The 17,897-nt window shown below is 41.7% G+C and overlaps 1 protein-coding gene across 6 annotated transcripts in view; it reads left to right on the top strand.

Moving 5' to 3' along the window:
• igsf9ba (immunoglobulin superfamily, member 9Ba) overlaps window positions 1-17,897 on the top strand; it is a 92,278-nt gene that overhangs the window by 68,106 nt on the left and 6,275 nt on the right. Inside the window, exons 10-21 of one of the 6 annotated variants that reach the window (XM_081614331.1) lie at window positions 66-185; window positions 320-470; window positions 2,305-2,428; window positions 2,772-2,947; window positions 7,086-7,312; window positions 7,408-7,492; window positions 7,592-7,756; window positions 9,227-9,272; window positions 9,968-10,054; window positions 11,601-13,220; window positions 15,117-15,162; window positions 15,975-16,077. In XM_081614331.1, the coding sequence (XP_081470457.1) occupies window positions 66-185; window positions 320-470; window positions 2,305-2,428; window positions 2,772-2,947; window positions 7,086-7,312; window positions 7,408-7,492; window positions 7,592-7,756; window positions 9,227-9,272; window positions 9,968-10,054; window positions 11,601-13,220; window positions 15,117-15,162 (2,847 nt within the window). In that variant the 3' untranslated portion in view covers window positions 15,975-16,077. Of the gene's footprint in view, window positions 1-65; window positions 186-319; window positions 471-2,304; window positions 2,429-2,771; window positions 2,948-7,085; window positions 7,313-7,407; window positions 7,493-7,591; window positions 7,757-9,226; window positions 9,273-9,967; window positions 10,055-11,600; window positions 13,221-15,116; window positions 15,163-15,974; window positions 16,078-17,897 lie in introns of those variants that run through there. The other 5 variants (XM_081614330.1, XM_081614327.1, XM_081614326.1 and 2 more) reach the window with 5 other exon arrangements.

Below are 17,897 nucleotides of genomic sequence, written 5' to 3'. Positions count from 1 at the left end.
ATCTCACGTCTGAATAATGTGTGTTTATGTATCTGTTTTTTTGTTGTTGTTTTTTTTTTACAAAGGATCCCCCTTACTTTAACGTGAGACCTGGGGGGGAGTACCGTCAGGAGGCTGGGAGAGAGCTAGTAATCCCTTGTGCTGCTTCTGGAGACCCCGATATACCAACAATCACCTGGAGAAAGGTGCTGCAGAATAACATACATTGTATCTACTGGAAGCAAATCCGTTCTTACTTGTTTTTAATCTTTACCCAAAATGTTTTATTCTCACCCCTTTCCGTCTGCTTGACTTGTTGTGATTTTCCTGTCAATCAAAGGTGGGGAAGCCAAGCAGAAGTAAACACAACATCCTACCCAGTGGCAGCTTACAGTTTCTGTCTCTCAGCAAGGAGGACCATGGAGAGTGGGAGTGTGTAGCCACCAATGTGGTCACAAGCATCACTGCCAGCACACGTATTCTAGTCATCGGTACTGATAAGTTCTCACGAAGGCTCACAAATATCTTTGCAGCGACTTTGAGTTCACAGTACTCCTGCTTTGTTGTGTGATTTAAATTAGCATGAGTTTAAACAGAGTGTAACGGCGCATTATGTAATAAAATCGGGTTTTAGGACGTAATAAAGCATCATTAAGAGTGCATTCTGTAATAATTGATGCAAAATGAGGTAAAATCCTTGAATGCATTTTGAATCGTTTTGCTTTGAACGACATGTAGGTTAATACCGACGGTCCTGACTGTGAGTCTGGAAAAGTACCAAAATGATAAAAAGTTTGGCTTTTATTGACCAAAGTTTAAATTTGAAAATGTATTGGATCTACAACATGACTGTTGTAGATGCATATTGGATCCACTACGTATTGGAAGTATAATGATTAAGAAGAAGACAAAGATTTTACAATTGTTTATTTTATAGCAATAGTAGTATTCTAGAGCCAGTTCCTTATTTTGGAGCAATCAACACTAAATGTAAGGTTGTTGCATAATGTGGATAAAAGTATTGCAAAATACTTGAAGGATTTTATTACATTTTCCGTTGATTGTCACATATTTCGGTCTCAATGATGTTTTATTACATTTTGAAGTTTGTTTTTTATTACATTATTACATAATGCTGCATTGCAGAGAGCCTCAGACTTTTATTTCTCTGTGCGAATCAGTATAGCTTATGGAGAGAGTGTCATATAAAGCTTTATACAACTAATTTAAAGTCTGAGTCTTTACAGACTTCCTGCAGCCTGTCATTGATTACTAAACCAGAACTGTCTTTTACCGTTCATTTTTCCCTCTTATTATAGCCTTACATTGTGCTTTCACAAACAAGACTTCAACATTACAATGTTTGTTTTATGTTATCTTAACGTAGAGTAGCTTAAGAAAGATTGGCAACATATTCAACAAGAGTCAGTGATCACTTAGCTAGCTCCCAGGCTAACAGGACACAGCGGCCAAGTATGACATGAGTATTTACTAAGCTGTATAATGCCTTTTAAATTGTCATGTGTGTCTCGGTTATATTTATTGTGAGAGATTGATATTAGTTATATTTGCTCAGCGAGGAGAAATTTAGTATATTTTAACTGCTAGCTTAACTTTTAACTGCTACCTTAACTGCTAGCTTAGTGACCTGAGCATAATGTGCCACATTTTTACCTCAGCTAGCAAGTGAGCAAAGCTGGCTATCTTAGCTCACAAAGTGTAGCTGCTTGGTAGGTTTTGACCAAAAGTTAAAAACTTGGTCCCAGTCTGACACTTTTTAGATTTCAGAATCAATAAATCACAAAACTTTTTGCTTATTTCGCAATTTTTCTTCCCACTTCAAATGTCAAGAGTGTAGTTTTCTGCGTGGTAAAGAGGTGAGCGGGTCAATAAGCACGCTGTTTGTTTGCCTGGCGGCTCCCTGCGCACCTATTATCCAGTGGCACAGCTGGCAGCATGCCTGAATGTGGCCAGCCGTCAGCTGACACGGGGTCAAAGGGCGGCACTGACAGCTGTGCTCCTCAGACCACATTCAGGTCTCGCCTTAATCTCAGTGAGAAGTAACTGGCTTTGGGCCACACTGCACAGCTGTTATGTGGGTGGGATGAACTTGACCTGTGGCTGGTAGCAATCTCGGACTGCAACACATCATCCAATCTGTTCCTATAATAAAAAAATTAAAAAAACTGAAGCATTTATATTGACACTATCTCCATAAAAATCCAGGGTATCATATTAACGTTGTACATGTTCTTAAAGTGCAATATTTTAAAAGGTTCTCACTTTGTCTCTGTTTTTGCGGGGGGGGAAAAAACAACCACTCAGGTACCAGCCCACACGCTCCAGGCAATATCCATGTGTTGCCCTCTACGACCTCTGCTAATGTGTCCTGGGAACCAGGCTATGACGGCGGCTTCGAGCAGACGTTCTCTGTGTGGTACGGTCCAGTGTGAGTGCTCTTACTTTTTACTTCTAATCGATGTTTGCAACAGAAAACTAAACATGATGGAAGGTTAGCAGCTATCTGGCAGAACGTAGACACCTTTCTGCACCGACAGTGATTAGAAAGAAGAGCTAACACTCAACTGTTCTGAGGAAACATCTCCCTGAATGTTTAGACACATGGGTATTGAGTTTGATTCACTGGTAGAGAACTGTGCGTGTGAAGTGATCTTCAGAACAACTGGGGATCTACGGTTGTCTCTGCAAGATATCCATTATTCTGAATAACAAACTTAAATACCACACTAACTGTGTTTATAGTACTTTTATGACTGTGTTTCTGTTCTCAGGTCTAAGAGAACAGACTTTGGTCCTCATGACTGGCACTCGATGCCAGTTTCTGGTGCTCAGACCTGGTTGGTGGTGCCAGGGTTGGAGCCTGGGACGGAGTACCAGTTCAGTGTGCTGGCTCAAAACAAACTGGGCACGGGCCCATTCAGCGAAGTGGTGACAGTCACCACCGCAGGTAGGCTCTCCTAAATAAAGGTCGTTTGAATGCTAAGCCTAAAGCGGACGTCGTCAGTGACATTTTTAGAGCGTAACTGAACTCAGCAGTGTGCCTACTGCCCTCTCTGGAGGTTTCACGGAAAGAAAAACAAACTTATGTTGTGTTTATAGTTTGAAAGCACATTTATCTATGTGTAATTTGCAATTTGAATCTCAAGAATGGAAGTCTGTTTCAATCAGTGGCTTATAATGAGCCGAGTAAGGATGGGCTTACTTTATGTTACTGTGTTTGCAGTAACACCGGAAAACCTGACGGAAATATTTGGAGGCTGCAGTTTATCTATAATAGGTTTATTTTACTTTTCCTTTTTAAAATGTGACAAACATAATTTTGCAAAAGTGGCAGAATTTTCATTGCTGGGAGGAAAATTGCTGCAGCTCACGATTATAGTTATCGTATACTCTATTGATTATTTTAACGATTAATCGAGTTATGGAAGGAAAAAGTAATTGACACACGGTGCAGCTGTTTTATTTAACCACTTGAACTTATTTTATGCAATATTTGAGATATGCTAAATTGCAAACAGACAGTTCAGTTCCTTTTTGGTTAAGAAAATAAAAACTGTGTTCCCTAAAAGACAATAACATAGCATTGCTTTAGTACCCACTTGATCATTTTCCACCAAAAGAAGCATCTGCAGATAAGATGATTCCATCGTCAACATGTGAAAAGCTTGTCCTTTTCTGCTTGACTCGACATCAATACAATGTAGTGTTAGTCTGTTTATTTTATTTTGTTGTTTGATCAAGCAATTAGTAATTGGACAGTAAAATGTGTCTGAAGCCAAAAGTAGACCACTTGAGGATTTCATGGTTGAAAACATTTAACAAAGAAGGCTTTTTAAAAATCTTAATATGTATGTTTTTGCACCGTTTTGGCCTAATATCTGCTCTTGAGTTTGTTATTGTTTTAGCACATTGCAAGTTTTAGAGTCCCTACGCAATTATTTGATCACTAAGTCAGTGTCAGTAATCGATTAATCACAATTAATCTAATTGTTTCAGCCATAGTTGGAATATTTAAAGTTCTTTACACAGTTCAGCTAAAGCAGAGAAACTACCTGCCTGATTTTAATGTGTTGGCTTTCAAAAGCAGCTCTGGCTTGTCAAAGCATGAACTCCTAAAGGGCTCCGAAGGCGTGCTGCGATCTTAAATCCTATGCAACAAGAGGTGTGGTCACCATGAACAGGATTTGTTTTATTACCTGGTCCCACAGATTAAGTTCAGAAATGAGACATAGTGAATTTCAAAGCCAAATTACATCACCCTGCCTGACAAGAATTGCGTCGTTGCAGGGTGCAGGGCATCCTGCCGAATAAAACACAGCTGGAATTGTGCAACCTTGTAGGCGTCTGCAGAAGAGCTTAGAGAGAGGCCGAAGTTTTGTTGTTGTATATGCTGATTTCTTTTTGAGCACTGTGTTCACAGGGATGTGTTGCACTGACTCATGTCTGTCATGTCTAGCTTTCTGTTTACCTCTTTTGAACAATTTCGTATACACCTTTTTCACATTTTTTTCAGATTCTGAAAACAAACTCCAATATATTTAATTATTACTTTATTCCACAGACCAACACAGAGTAGCTCACAGTTGTGAAGCGAAGGCTAAATGACAAAACATTATTATGATAGCCCTAAATAAAATCGAGTGTAACCAACTGTCCTTATTCATCCACATAGTAAAAATAAGTGGATTTGCCTTTAATCTGAGTATCCATCCATCCATCCATTTTTTTGCACCCTTTTTCCCTCAGTGGGGTCGGGAGGGGTGCTGGTGCCCATCTCCAGCCAACGTTTCGGGCGAGAGGCGGGGTACACCCTGGACAGGTCGCCAGTCTGTCGCAGGGCAACACAGAGACACACAGGACACACAACCATGCACACACACACTCACACCTAGGGGCAATTTGGAGAGGCCAATTAACCTGATAGTCATGTTTTTGGACTGTGGGAGGAAACCGGAGTACCCGGAGAAAACCCACGCATACACAGGGAGAACATGCAAACTCCATGCAGAAAGACCCCAGGCCGGGAATCGAACCCAGAACCTTCTTGCTGCAAGGCAACAGCTCTACCAACTGCGCCACTGTGCAGGATTTGCCTTTAATCTGAGTATAAATCCAAATGTTTTGAGAAAGCTTCATAAGTTTGTTACAGAACATTAGTGAACAAACAACATCAGGAAGACCTACAAAGACAGTTGCAGTGGTTTTGTTTAACCATTCAGTGTAGCAGTGTAAGCCTAGCTAGAAATGGCTGGACACCCTTTTTGTTTTGCCAAAAATGTTTTTAGAAAAATTTAAAGAAAAAAAAAAAGGTGAAGCTGACAATCGCTGAATGCCGTGAGCTTTGAACTAGATGTTACTGGGTACAAACACTTTAACTCCTCACACCAGGAACGGAACAGGCGTAACTAATTACATTAAAAATGTCAGTGTCCCATTTACGTGTACGGAAACACCAAAAGACCAAGCCATAAATAATCTCATTAGTTCCTCCTGTTTGAGAAGTCAACACGTAGGAGAAAGGAAAACTCTTCAGGAACAGCGGCGTGTTGGTGAAGTCGGCTGAAAATTACAGTGATTAAAAAATAAATAAATCATTAACTGTATGCCTTTTTGTGCTGCCTGTTTTAGTCTCTGTTAAATGCATCCAAATGTACAGCTTGTGAATCGATTTTAAAAGGAAGAAAAAAAATTGGGCAACATTTTGTGAAAAAACCCCCCAAAACAACTACTATGAACAATACTATGACCTCAAACAAACACGTGTAAATTAATGTCAACACTAGAAAATCACGTGTTGCAGAAGACTTGAAAAGCAGTACGAGATCAGGTGCTTTTTCATCAGCTGTTGCCTCGACACTGACAGAACTGCTCTGTTTCATGTAAATGTACATTTAGTTGCATGTTGCTTGCTATGGAAGCTTGTCTTCAATTAACGATTGCTAAATGAGGCTTGCAAAGCACTGACCTAATTCTCACACTCGGATGATGTCCTCTTGATGGCTGACAATGAATGTTCACTGGAGTGGATTATCCAATAACCTGGATTTTTATGTTATTTCTGGAACTTTAAATTAATATTTTTATATATTATATCACAGGCAGTTGTTATAATACTTCATATAACAGCTACGACAAACTGTTGTATGAAGAGTACAGCTATTGAGCTCAATGCAATGCCATTTGGTTTGCTGTTAGCATACTGATTTAGCATCAAGTGAGTAACCTACAGTAGTTATTTGAACGTCAGAAGAAGAGGGCATGTTGGTTGTTAGGAAAAAAAACACAGAACCCTGGAACATAACAATAACCCAAAACATAGAAGTAAACATGTATATTTCTGGGGGGGGGGTTGAGTTCATTTAAATCGCTTTCTTTTCCAGGAATGAAAGAACTGAGGGTTAGTAGTATTTCTTTAGAAAGGTGCTCGAGTTCTTTTCCATCTAATTCCTAAAAGCTGAGTTTCTGTCTTAGAATAAACTGGTTTTCCTAAACCACTTTGTTTAAATCAGATGCAGACATGACATTTTTTTTTCCTGGAGAAACTTTATTTGCTGAGAATGCACCTTTTCAGCAATTATGAGTGGAGGTGTGTCATTTTAAGTTTCCTATCTCTGTGTTTCCTATCTCTGTATTTGATTACTGCTTTTATCTGCTGAGTTTTGTCCAATTCCAATTTACTTCTACGTCTATTAAAATTTTGGAACACGTTTCTGTTTTTCTAATTTTCTTTTTAAATGCCTTACAGATGACAAAAGACAAACTTTAATTCTTTTTCTCTCAATAAACACTTAAACTCAAAAGGTAGATTGTTTACAATATGAATTACGCCCTTAGATATGCTGCGTCCATGAGGGAAAAAAGACTTCTGATTGCCGTATACCAGTAAATCTAAAACTGTCTTTGTCCAATCGCCTTCCAGGCAATTGGTGTTTATTAGTTTGGAGTCTTTTATTAAATATTATGGGTGTGATATTGGCCTTAGTTGCTCTTAACTTGCTTTAACATCAAGTTAAAACAAGTTAACTTGTTTTTAAGATCAACGTGTCACGGTTGTTCCTTTTCTGAACTGGCATTGTGGCCCACAGGCTCTCCTCTGGGTACCGCTGAACCTCTGGTGCTTCTTACTCCACCACGGTGCCTCACAGCCAATCGCACGCAGCACGGTGTCCTCCTCACATGGCTCCCCCCAGCCAACCACTCGTCCCCCATCGACCGATATATCATGGAGTTCCGCCTTGGGGAGAGGTGGGAAGTTCTCGATGACTTGATTCCCTCCACCGAGACCGAGCTGGTAGCGAGAGACCTCGTTCAGGTGAGTTAGACGATAACGACAGCGCTGCGTTTGTCTGTTCCTGCCACTCAGATGAGACATACACAAATGTATCTTTGTTTTCATTTCTCCAACAGGAGTCCTGGTACGAGTTCCGAGTGATGGCGGTCATGGACGACCTGATCAGCGAGAGCAGCAACGTAGTGGGAGTGTCTAGTACAGGTCTGGGGTCTTTACAGAGCGGTGCTTTGCCAATCGTTGTCAATCGGTTTTTGACCTTTCTGCACTTCTGACGTCTTTCTGTCTACTTGGCGGACTCAGCAGACCCCTTCCCTGCTGCAGAGTTGCCTGAAGAGGGGCTGGCACGGCCTGTAGTGGCAGGCGTCGTGGCGACCATCTGTTTTCTGGCAGCGGCGGTGCTGTTCAGCACTTTAGCAGCCTGCTTTGTCAATAAACAACACCGTCGAAAACTCAAGCGTAAACCAGGTTGGACTCCCTTTACTAAGTCAACATTCCTCCAAATTCTTAGAGAGAGAGAACAAGAACCCATCAGATTGTCAGTTCCCAAAACCACACTAAATAAACTCGTAAAAGCACACAAGGGGTCACTGAGAACCCACCAGACTGCGCACAGGGTAAAAAGCTTGTGGCATCCAAATGACCGCATCTCTTGAGAACGTGGGAGGGTTAATAATTTCTGGATATTTCTAACTAGAGTTTAACCGGTTAAATTTCTCAAGTGTGAGGGTATAAAGTATCCTTGATCTGACCTCTTGGTGGATTATAAAGATGATTTTTGAGTTTTAATTTTGAATATTACTACAGTTTAGGGTGGCATACCAGCCAAATTCAGCTCTGGAAAAAATTAAGAGCCCACTGCACTGAACCATATTGAAAACCTCATGGACATTCCACCAAATATTGATTTCTGAACTCATCCTCAGTTAAAACATTAGTACCGTATTTTCCGCACTATAAGGCGCACCGGATTATAACGCGCACCTTCAATGAATGGCCTATTTTAAAACTTTTTTCATATATAAGGCGCACCACCGCATTATAAGGCGCATAGAATAGACGCTTCAGTTTGGGCTGCCAATTTGTTCCGTACTCTATTATTACACATCCACATTTGTAAAGAAGTGGTCCCCGAGTGCTTTATGTATTAGGCTGCCCCAGTCGTTTCACTCACGGTGTTGGTTTTGCGACATTGTGCCCAACTGCTTTCTGGGTAACACAGACCAACCGACATGCTGCCGCCGCAGTCTCTGTCTCTCTTCCCCCGCCCCCCCTGGCTTTAAACGTATTATCAAACTTTATTAACAAACCAGCGTTCTGACAACTATCCCAGCATGCACCGTGCACTTCTTCTTGTACGGGGGAAAATGAAGTCGGCGGCTGCTTACCGTAGTTGCTAGACCTGTTGTGGCTCAATATTGGTCCATATATAAGGCGCACCGGATTATAAGGCGCACTGTCGGCTTTTGAGGAAATTGAAGGTTTTTAGGTGCGCCTTATAGTGCGGAAAATACGGTAATAGTTTGAACTTGTTTTCTTTGCATTTTCTGGGGTCTGAAAGCACTGCATCTTTTTCGTTATTATTTTAATCATTTCTCATTTTCTGCAAATAAATACAAACGTTTTGCCTGGAATTTCAGACATGTTGTCAGAAGTTGATAGAATAAAATAACAATGTTCATTTTACTCAAACATATACCCATAAAAAGTAAAATGAGAAAAACTGATCCTTTTAAGTGGTGTCTAAATTTTTTCCAGAGCTGTACATTTGAGTAAGTTCCAGGCAACTGCTGATTATTTAAAGAAACATTTTAGTTGTTTGAAACCGCAAGTTACCCACTTACCTTTATTTTCAGTATAGAATGCTACTTACCCTTTTTGTCCAAGTAATTTGTCCTGCCAAGCCGATGCTGTACTTAAACCCGTTTGTCCTCGCAGATCCTCCCTTGTCAGTGACGCACTTCAGGAAAAGCATTGAGTCGCCGTAAGTAAAGACATCTCGACCCCCCTCCCCACCCCCTGCATTGCCGAGGTGGCAACAACTGTTCGTCTTCTCTTACACCCAGTTGTCTCACCATGCATGCACAAGACATACAGCTGAAAATCACTTCAATGTCGATTCTGATTACGACACGGTATAAATTGAGCATGAGGCCCATGATGATGTAAAGGTTTCTTTTAATGGTGCGGAACAACATTTGCAGAGTCGATCCCCAACAGAATCATGGGCAAATTAAATGGAAGCAGCAAAGTTAGCATTTTAAACACAAGTTGCTGTATGTGTTTTGACTTCTACCTCATCTGTGTCGTTTAACCTCGAACCGCTGTCTGCTTTTTTGTTTCTTTTTTTTTGTGCATGATTGTTGTGTTTAATGGTCTGGTTTCTTGTACAGTATCGGCTCCATGTGTGTATTTGTCAGTTTGTAAATCTTGTGACATGTTTGACTGCATTTCAATCTCAAAACAAGGTCCTTTGTGAGAAACAATCTAGTTTCCAAAGTGTTTATTACCTTTTACATAGACCAAAAAAAAAAGAAGAGAAATGATCGGTTTCACTTCCCTTTCCTTATATTTTCTTATGAAAAGGTGAAGGCAGGTCTGGCAGTTTGCACCTAGTCCTTCTTTCAAATAGCACAGTTAGAAATGAACCGGGCCCATGTTGTTTGTCTCCCATCGCAGGCCTCCTCTCACCCCCTTGCCAGGGGTAGAGCCCTGCTGGGACGAGCCAGCCAGGAGCAGTTTCTTGCCCCCACCGGCCAGCCCCCTGTGAGTGCCTGCCTGCACAAAAATACAGAGTGTGCTGCCCTGCACTGGCTTGGCTGCATGGTTACAGCATTGCATAGAAACGTATCATTTGACGGTGATTTCTTTTAGTTGTAGTGGAGCATTTTTACCGGCATATTTGCATGTACAGCCCCTTACATCATGCAGGGAGGGAATTGCATTAGCCATGTGCACGAACAATACAGAACTGTGGGTATGGACTCATATTTTTTAAAAAGCAGAGGCCAAAATTTCTGTCCTTATCAGAATTTCAAAGAATCGAGATGGAGCTCAGACCCTGAATGCTCTGTTTAAAAAAATGAAATGAACCACGTCAAAACCATTTCATTGACTACTTTGGCAGTTTTTTTTCTCCCATCGTTAAACGGTTCAGTGCTTCACAAGCAATATGTTGCCCAAGGTATCCTGTAAAAATCTTCAAAATCTTTGCACAATGTTTTAGGTGTCAAGGCATTGCCAAATCTGATTCCCAACTAAAAGAGAGCCACCTCTGGTGTATGTGTGTTAAAGTAAATATAACTTTTATTGAAATATAATAACCTTACTCTGAAAAACTTAAGTATTTAATTCATGTACAGCAAATCAGTGGGGGAAAAAAGTATTTTTTACACAAGTTTTGGTGCCACCTTTATGTACACCTATAGCTCATATAAAGTAGTTATAACTGAACTATTGAGTTAATTGTCATCTTTGTTGACAAAGATGACAATTAACTAATTAGGTGTGATGAGAGCCATCACAAATGCACATTTCCTGTATGTTTCCAACCCTAACTATTTAATCTTTTTATACTTCAAAGCCCCTGGGAACCTTGTTACGTTACGTGGCATTGTGAACTATTTGAAACAGTATAATAAAGTATAAATAAAAATCTAGATGCCTCTTCTAGAAAAGGTTCAATGAACACAAAATCAGCCTTCTTCTGTAGTAGGTTTGTACAAGCTATTAAAAAAGCAGTCCCAACAAGTGTGGCACCGGTTTAGTAAGAATGTATTCCTTAATTTTCTTATCAAAAATGCATATTCAAAGGTTGTATTTTTTTTGTGTGTAAGATTAGGCAACTTGAATCTAAGAGGAGAATAAATCTAACATCTTTAACAGGAAGGCAAAATAGTGTTGAGGACACTAGGTATTGGTGAGCTTGTGCAATAAATGTGTACACCGTGTCTAATGTGGGCAATAAAGGCGTGGTCAGACATCATTCGCTTCTGTCTCGTCTCCAAGATGTTCATCCAATGGATCTATGGTACGGCTGCCATGGTTGCATTATTGTTTCTCCTCTCATCCCACCATAGTGGCCCTATCAGGACGCTGCCACCACCATAAACTGGTCATTATCGTAATGTAGTTCATTATGGCTGCCTTGATCGAGTGCTTCAGCTTTGTTTTGTCTCATCCCTTTCAGAAAGCGCAATCATGCGGACTAATTTGCAGCATCAGATGCCCCTTTCAACCCCAGTCCCCTCTGAGCTTTAGCAACGTGTTCAATAAAACCAATACCTTCAGTCTGCTTCTCTCATTCTTTCAGGTTATCGTCGGGGAAGATAAGTCCAGAGAGCTCCCCTCCGTCCCGGCCCCGCTCTCTATCATCCGAGGGTTCCCATGGCCCGGGCCTGTACGTCAGGAAGCTGCCCAGCCCTCATAGAGACAAGGACAAAGAGCTCTCCTTCTACAAGAAAACCAAGCGTGCCATAGCCAGCAAGAAATACAGTGTGTCCAAACACGAGGCGGAGGTCACCACGCCTATAGAGCTGATAAGCCGAGGCCCTGATGGCCGCTTTGTCATGGAAACCAGCCCGCCTCACCGCCGAATCCAGGGCTTCCCCTTTGCGGAGGAGTCTGACATGTACCCGGAGTTCCGGCAGTCAGATGAGGAGAATGATTTTGACCCCGGGCCTTTGCCGCCTATCATGCCCACGCTGAGGCCCCAGCTGTCCCCAACGTCCTCCAGCCTGGAGTCAACGCAACCCCCCACCTACAGCCCCCGCCTGCACAGGCCCATGGAAGGTATGAGCTTTGCAGAGGGGAGTGCACCTTATGCCTCAGGGCAGGCCCCGGCCTCCCGCTACAGGGGCTTTCCCCAGGGCCCTTTCTATGGGTATCTAGGCAGCCGTGTTGAATCAGGGATTCCACCACCATTCTACATGCCTGACATCAGCCCACGTAGCTCTGCTCTGTCCTCACCCCCGGGCACGGCTGAGGGGCCCTTCGGTTACCCCTCCATCCCAGAGGAGAGTGAAGGATTGGAACACCATCAGTACACTGCCTCCGGTCATTCTCTGTCGCACACTCACAGCCCTCCTCCCCGCTCACCTGAGAGCTGGCAGGCTCACGAGTTACCCTTCCTGGGCCTAGAGGGCCCACGGTTCATATACCCACCTCACCATCCCTTACATCACCCCCAGGACCTCCCGAACCCACCCCCATACCCTCCTCATACTCTCCCCCCCAGCCGCCTGCACCTTCCATCCCTGAAGGATCCGACGAGCCCCGGACTTCTGCAGCTGGAGGTCCCTGTGGGTCCACCAGGCAGAGACAGGCCCCCAGGGCCTCCAGTTAGGCGTTTAGCTATGCAACAGGCCCAGAGTCTCGGCCAGCTCAGACACACGGCCCACGGTGTGGGTGTACCAGTGTTGCCTTACCCTGACCCGGCAGCCCGCGCAGGGAGCCCAAGCACAGCCCCCAGTAGTAGCCCTCAGTCCTGGCTCAGCCCAAGGGCGGGGCGTCGGGCAGACCCCAGCCTACCCCCGCTAGTGCTCCAACCCTCTCGTCTGTCTCCGCTCTCCCAGAGCCCTCTTAGCACCCAGCCAGGTTCCCCAGATATCCTAGTGAGGCCCCCCCCGCGCCCCAGCATCCTCCGCACCTCTCGGTCTCTGGAGATGCCCGAGATCACCCTGCAGCCCTCAGCCACCGTTAGCTTCTCGCGAAGGTCCTCCCTGACCGCCTCGCCCACCCAGAGCCAGGGCACCAAGCAGCCCAGCCCCGGTTACCCCATGTCCTATGCCTCCACCGCAGCCAGTTACCCCTCCCAGTCCCCTTCCCCCCCTCCAGAGGGCAGGGATGTTTTTGGGCAGAGGCCATCCCAGAGACGGACAGAGGAGGAAATGCTACCCTCAGAGCCCTCCCAGCTCCAGATCTCAGCCTCAGGGTAGGTGAACCATTCCTGTAGAGAATAGTTCCATGTTGATTTTTTTTTTTTTTAAAAGGGAGACTTTTCTCCTCGTCTGTTCGCCTTTTTTTCTTTTTTTCAAATTATCCTCTGCATTTACCCACACTTTTGCCTTGTGGTGTTTCCATTTAGCAATGATAAAGATGCATATTTACTTTAATATGCAGAAGGCATGTAATTGCATTTAGCACACACTGACAGTTTATAAAAACAACAAGTTGGAAACTTTCACGTGTGAAAACACAGTTTGATTTGTGGGTAATACGTTTATCCTCATTATTGCTAATCCACATGAAACTTTAATTAGTGGTTAAAATGCTTTGTTTTTTTTGTTGTTTTTTTTAGTTTTGATGAAACACTAAACTACTGATTTACTCAAAAAATGAAATATTTATGATTAAGGGTATGACAGATCAATAGCTTCAATAAGTAGTGACAGTACGGATTTTAAAAACACGAATTAGGTACCTTAGTTGACCTTGTTTTGTCAATAATCATTGGTCAAGCAGTTAGGTATTTAAATTTAAGAGCTGGAAAGATAAACTGAGTTTTTTTCCTGCAAAAGGAAGAATAAAAGCCATATTCAAAATAATTCATATCATGCGCAAAGAAGTTAACTTCGAGAATCGGAGAAATCCATTTACAAAGTTTGTATTCGTAGGTTCCACTAATATTATTATTATGAGTCAAGACAACACGTTTGAGCGTGTAGTTTAACAGAAGTACTGCAATACATTTTCCCCCCTCATACATATTTAGATAAGTGCCTTGCAAAAAAAAAAAAGTCATTTGGAGATTTTTCACATTTTACAGCCTCATAACAATGCATCTTATTGGGATTTTGAGTAAGAGATTGGGAGAAAGAACACACACATATGTGAAGTAAGAAGATAATGACGCATGATTTTCAACATTTTCCACCTTATGCTGACCAGCATCCCCACAGCACAATGCTGCCACCGCATTGTTCCACCATATGTTCAGTCATTTCTGTTTTCTGACTATTTTGAATTTAGAGAAGAAACTCTAATATTTTATCTCATCTGATTATAGCACATTGTTCCATTTCTTTCTTTTTTTTTAGACAACAGCAGCTTTCTTCTTGCCTCTGTATCATAACTGTGAGATTTTTGTAGCGGCCAATCAATAGATTTTCCCCACCTGAGCTGTAGATCTCTGCAGCTCCTCCAGAGTTAACACAGGCCTCTTGGCTGCTTCTTTGCTCTCAATGCTTCACTTTCTTAGATATTTGTTTTAATCTTTTTTATCTATTTATTTTCATCCATTGTAATTGCTTTTTTTTTTCAGTATTTTGTAGCCCGTTGTGCTCTCAAGACATAAAGGGCATAATAAATAAAATCTGTTGTAATTATGATTTGGGGGGGTCAATACATTTGCAGTTTGCCATGCCTATTCCTTTTGTTAGACAATGTGTAAGAATCTGTGAAACACGGTAGTGGCAGCATCATGCTGTGTGGAACAGGTGGTCGCCATAGCCACGAATCATTCTTCTTCCACGTTACAATTTGCACTTTGTGTTGATCAAATGAAATGCAAATAACAGCCATTAAAGTTTGTGACAAAATGTGAAACACTAATGCAAAATCTGCAAGGCAAGACTTAGATTACAAAAAGAAAAAAAAGAAAACAGAACTTTTATGTTTCCGTTTCTTTTCTGTGCACACACCTTGAGCCCCCCTTACACGCACCTCACCGACTTAGATGCTCCGCAGCCAGAGCAGAGCTAAAGCGGGGGGGGGGGGGTAGACTCACCGCTCCCTCACTATCACTGGCCGCCGAGGGAAGGTAGCTTGTAGGGCTGCTGCTTTTGTAGAGGGTAAGGGTCTTACCTGATTTGTTTTTGATTGATCTCAGCTATCTGGGCAGCGTTGTTGTGACCCGGTCCCCTACGCCGCAATAGGTAAGGGTCGGACCCATGTCTGAGCGGGGAGGGGTCAGCAGGGGGAGGGCTCTAATCACTCTCTCCTTTAAAGGGGAATCGCTTTGGGTTGTGCCTCTGTGCTGGATTCAAGTGAAGAACAACTAATGGTAAAAACGCTGACTCTGCAGGACACATTTGGTCTGTCGGCCTGCCGCGGCGCAGACTGTCGTAGCTGAGCTCGAAGAGTCGCCGCGAACCGAACAAAAGCATTTGGTCTCTCACGGTTCGGACGCATAAATCAATCCCTGCAGTGAAACAAAAAAGGGAGAAAACAAACAAACAAACAAACAAAAGGCTTGAATCAATAGAGGATGCACTTGAAAGACAGACTGGAGAAATTCCCCTTTAAAGTTTTGTTCCATGTGCAAAATGCCATGCATGCATTCTCTAAACTTCTCTTTTTCGACCAAACAAAATAACAACGATTCTCCAACTAAATTCTCTGTTACATCTGTTGTCCTCAGTGCTTTTGTTCTCTCTGTCATGTGACTCGCTCTTTAACGGCCATTTCCTCTTCCTGCCATCTCCTCCCGTCAGCATGGTGAAAGCCTCTGTACGCAGTGTTCATGTTTATGAAAGTGTGCTGTATTAGTGTCTTTTTTTAAATTTTATTTATTTTTAATGGAAATGTACTACATTGTTTTTAACACACCGTGGGCCTCCGCAAACAGTCGATCTGATTGTGAAAATTACCTTTTTGTTTTCATGTACGGGACTGTTTTATCAGATTTGTCTCCTCTCCCCTTCCTCCCCCCCTCTCTGCTAATGCCTCTCAATCTTTCTCTCCACAGTGGCAAATGATGGACAGCGTCTCTAAAGCTTTGTGTTCCTTTTCCCTTTCTGACACAGTACATGTTTGTTTTTTTGGCAAAAAAAAAAAAGAAAAAAAAAGAAGCTTGGCATAATTGCAGCATTATGTCAAGCTTTTGAAAATCGTTTGTATCCAGACACGTAAAAATAAAAAATTGTATGAGGTTATGAAGCTTTATATGTGTGTGTTTTAATGACATGTAGCTGTACAGAGAAAGTCAAGATACTTGAAATTGGTATGATTTTTTTCTGTGCTTATTGAAATGATTATTCTTCATTCAACTTGGCATGTATCCCTCATGAAATGAAAATAGTTCCTTTTAATTTTGTTTTCAATTTCTATCAGGAAACACACAAAAAAATTACTTACTTGAAAGGGTTGGCAGCCTCGTCTGAATGCGGCAAAATGTAGTTTCTTGTTAATAATTTGTGAGCTACTTAATTATTGAAGTTTTTCAGGTTTATTATTTGCTATGTGAGTTTCACTCAGTTACTCATTTGCAAAACTGGAACAAAATCTTCCACTAAGTACAAAGTAGCTTTCATATTTCTACTTGTCGGGGCTGGAGGGACTTTTGCGAAATTATACCCAACTATATATTCACGCATCGCCAGTTTCTCCCTTTCTCGTTCCATTTTGTACCAGTAAACAAAACTCTTATAATATATTGTGAAAAATATTTCCTTGTTCCTTCACTTCCCTGTGAACTTCAGTGGCAATGTTGTACTTGATACGTAGGGTTCATATTGTAGCTACAACAGTTCAGTTCTTCTAGGTTTGTTTTTTTTAAAATAAAAATTAGGAGTGTGTTTACAGGAACTTGAGAGCTTTCTTGAAGAATTTCATTAGTGAGATCAGGACGTGGGACGCCATAGAAATCCAATGTGTGAAGCTTCCTATTTGTTATTCCTAAACCAATCTCAAGGTCACGTGAAGTTCAGAAGTCTTCAGCAATGTATTTGACTCCATTGACCCCACTTTGTGATTTTTACAAAATACTGCCATTTCCAGTATTTTTACATACTGGAAATGGCCTGTCCTAATCACAGCTTTTTCCAGTTTGCCATGGTAACACCAACAGCTGACCATGAGTTATTTTGTAGGGAGGAAATTTCACAGCTAGACTTACTTTACACTGGGATTCTCTGACCTATTGACCTTACCCATTCTTTCACAAAGGTTTGTAGATACAAATTTGGCCATTAAAAATAGGTAAATTGTCGTGCATCAGTTAATTTCTCTTTTTAGTTAAGTGTTGCAGTACATTGAAGAGATAAATAGTCACAAAAGCTGATGAAATTCATTATGATTTTCTGGAAAACCTTGCAATGCACAAGCTCTGGGTCAGTTTTCCCTTCCACTTCAATTCAGTTTAGATGACAAAAAAACCCCTGATACATCAGACAGCTCTTTAGTGACCTTATTCTAAACAAAATAATACCCATTTTTTGAAGCATTTGACACAATATGTAAAGAATCTTTGCTCACTGGGCTGGAAAAGTCTTACATTTCTTGCATGCTAATGTTCAGAAGAGCCCCACTATGACGACCATCTGCACATGCGTAAGAGCCTGCCAACCCTCCAACCTGCAGTGTGTCAAATGTTGTGGTTTTTTGAAAATTGAAAGAGAAATTGTAATGTTTTTAATTCAAAAAAATTATTTTCATTTTATGAGTTTATACAGCAAGAAAAAAAAATCTATGTTACCCATATTTCTGAAGCAGTCACTACTTAAAGACCCAAAATAACTTAAATCCTATAATCTTTACTCAATTGTTGCTAAATTAATATTAAAACAAAAGACTTAAAAATGTAATTATGATTCCTAAAATTGGAGACAGAGTAATAATTTAGGAAAGATGCGACCTGAACTCCTCAGGTTGGATCTTTAATGTCGAGGCT

Source organism: Poecilia reticulata, chromosome 13, assembly GCF_904066995.2.
Source record: "Poecilia reticulata chromosome 13, P_reticulata-male-v2, whole genome shotgun sequence".
NCBI classification, from domain to species: Eukaryota; Metazoa; Chordata; class Actinopteri; order Cyprinodontiformes; family Poeciliidae; genus Poecilia; species Poecilia reticulata.
This window is presented reverse-complemented; position numbering and strand designations above follow the sequence as displayed.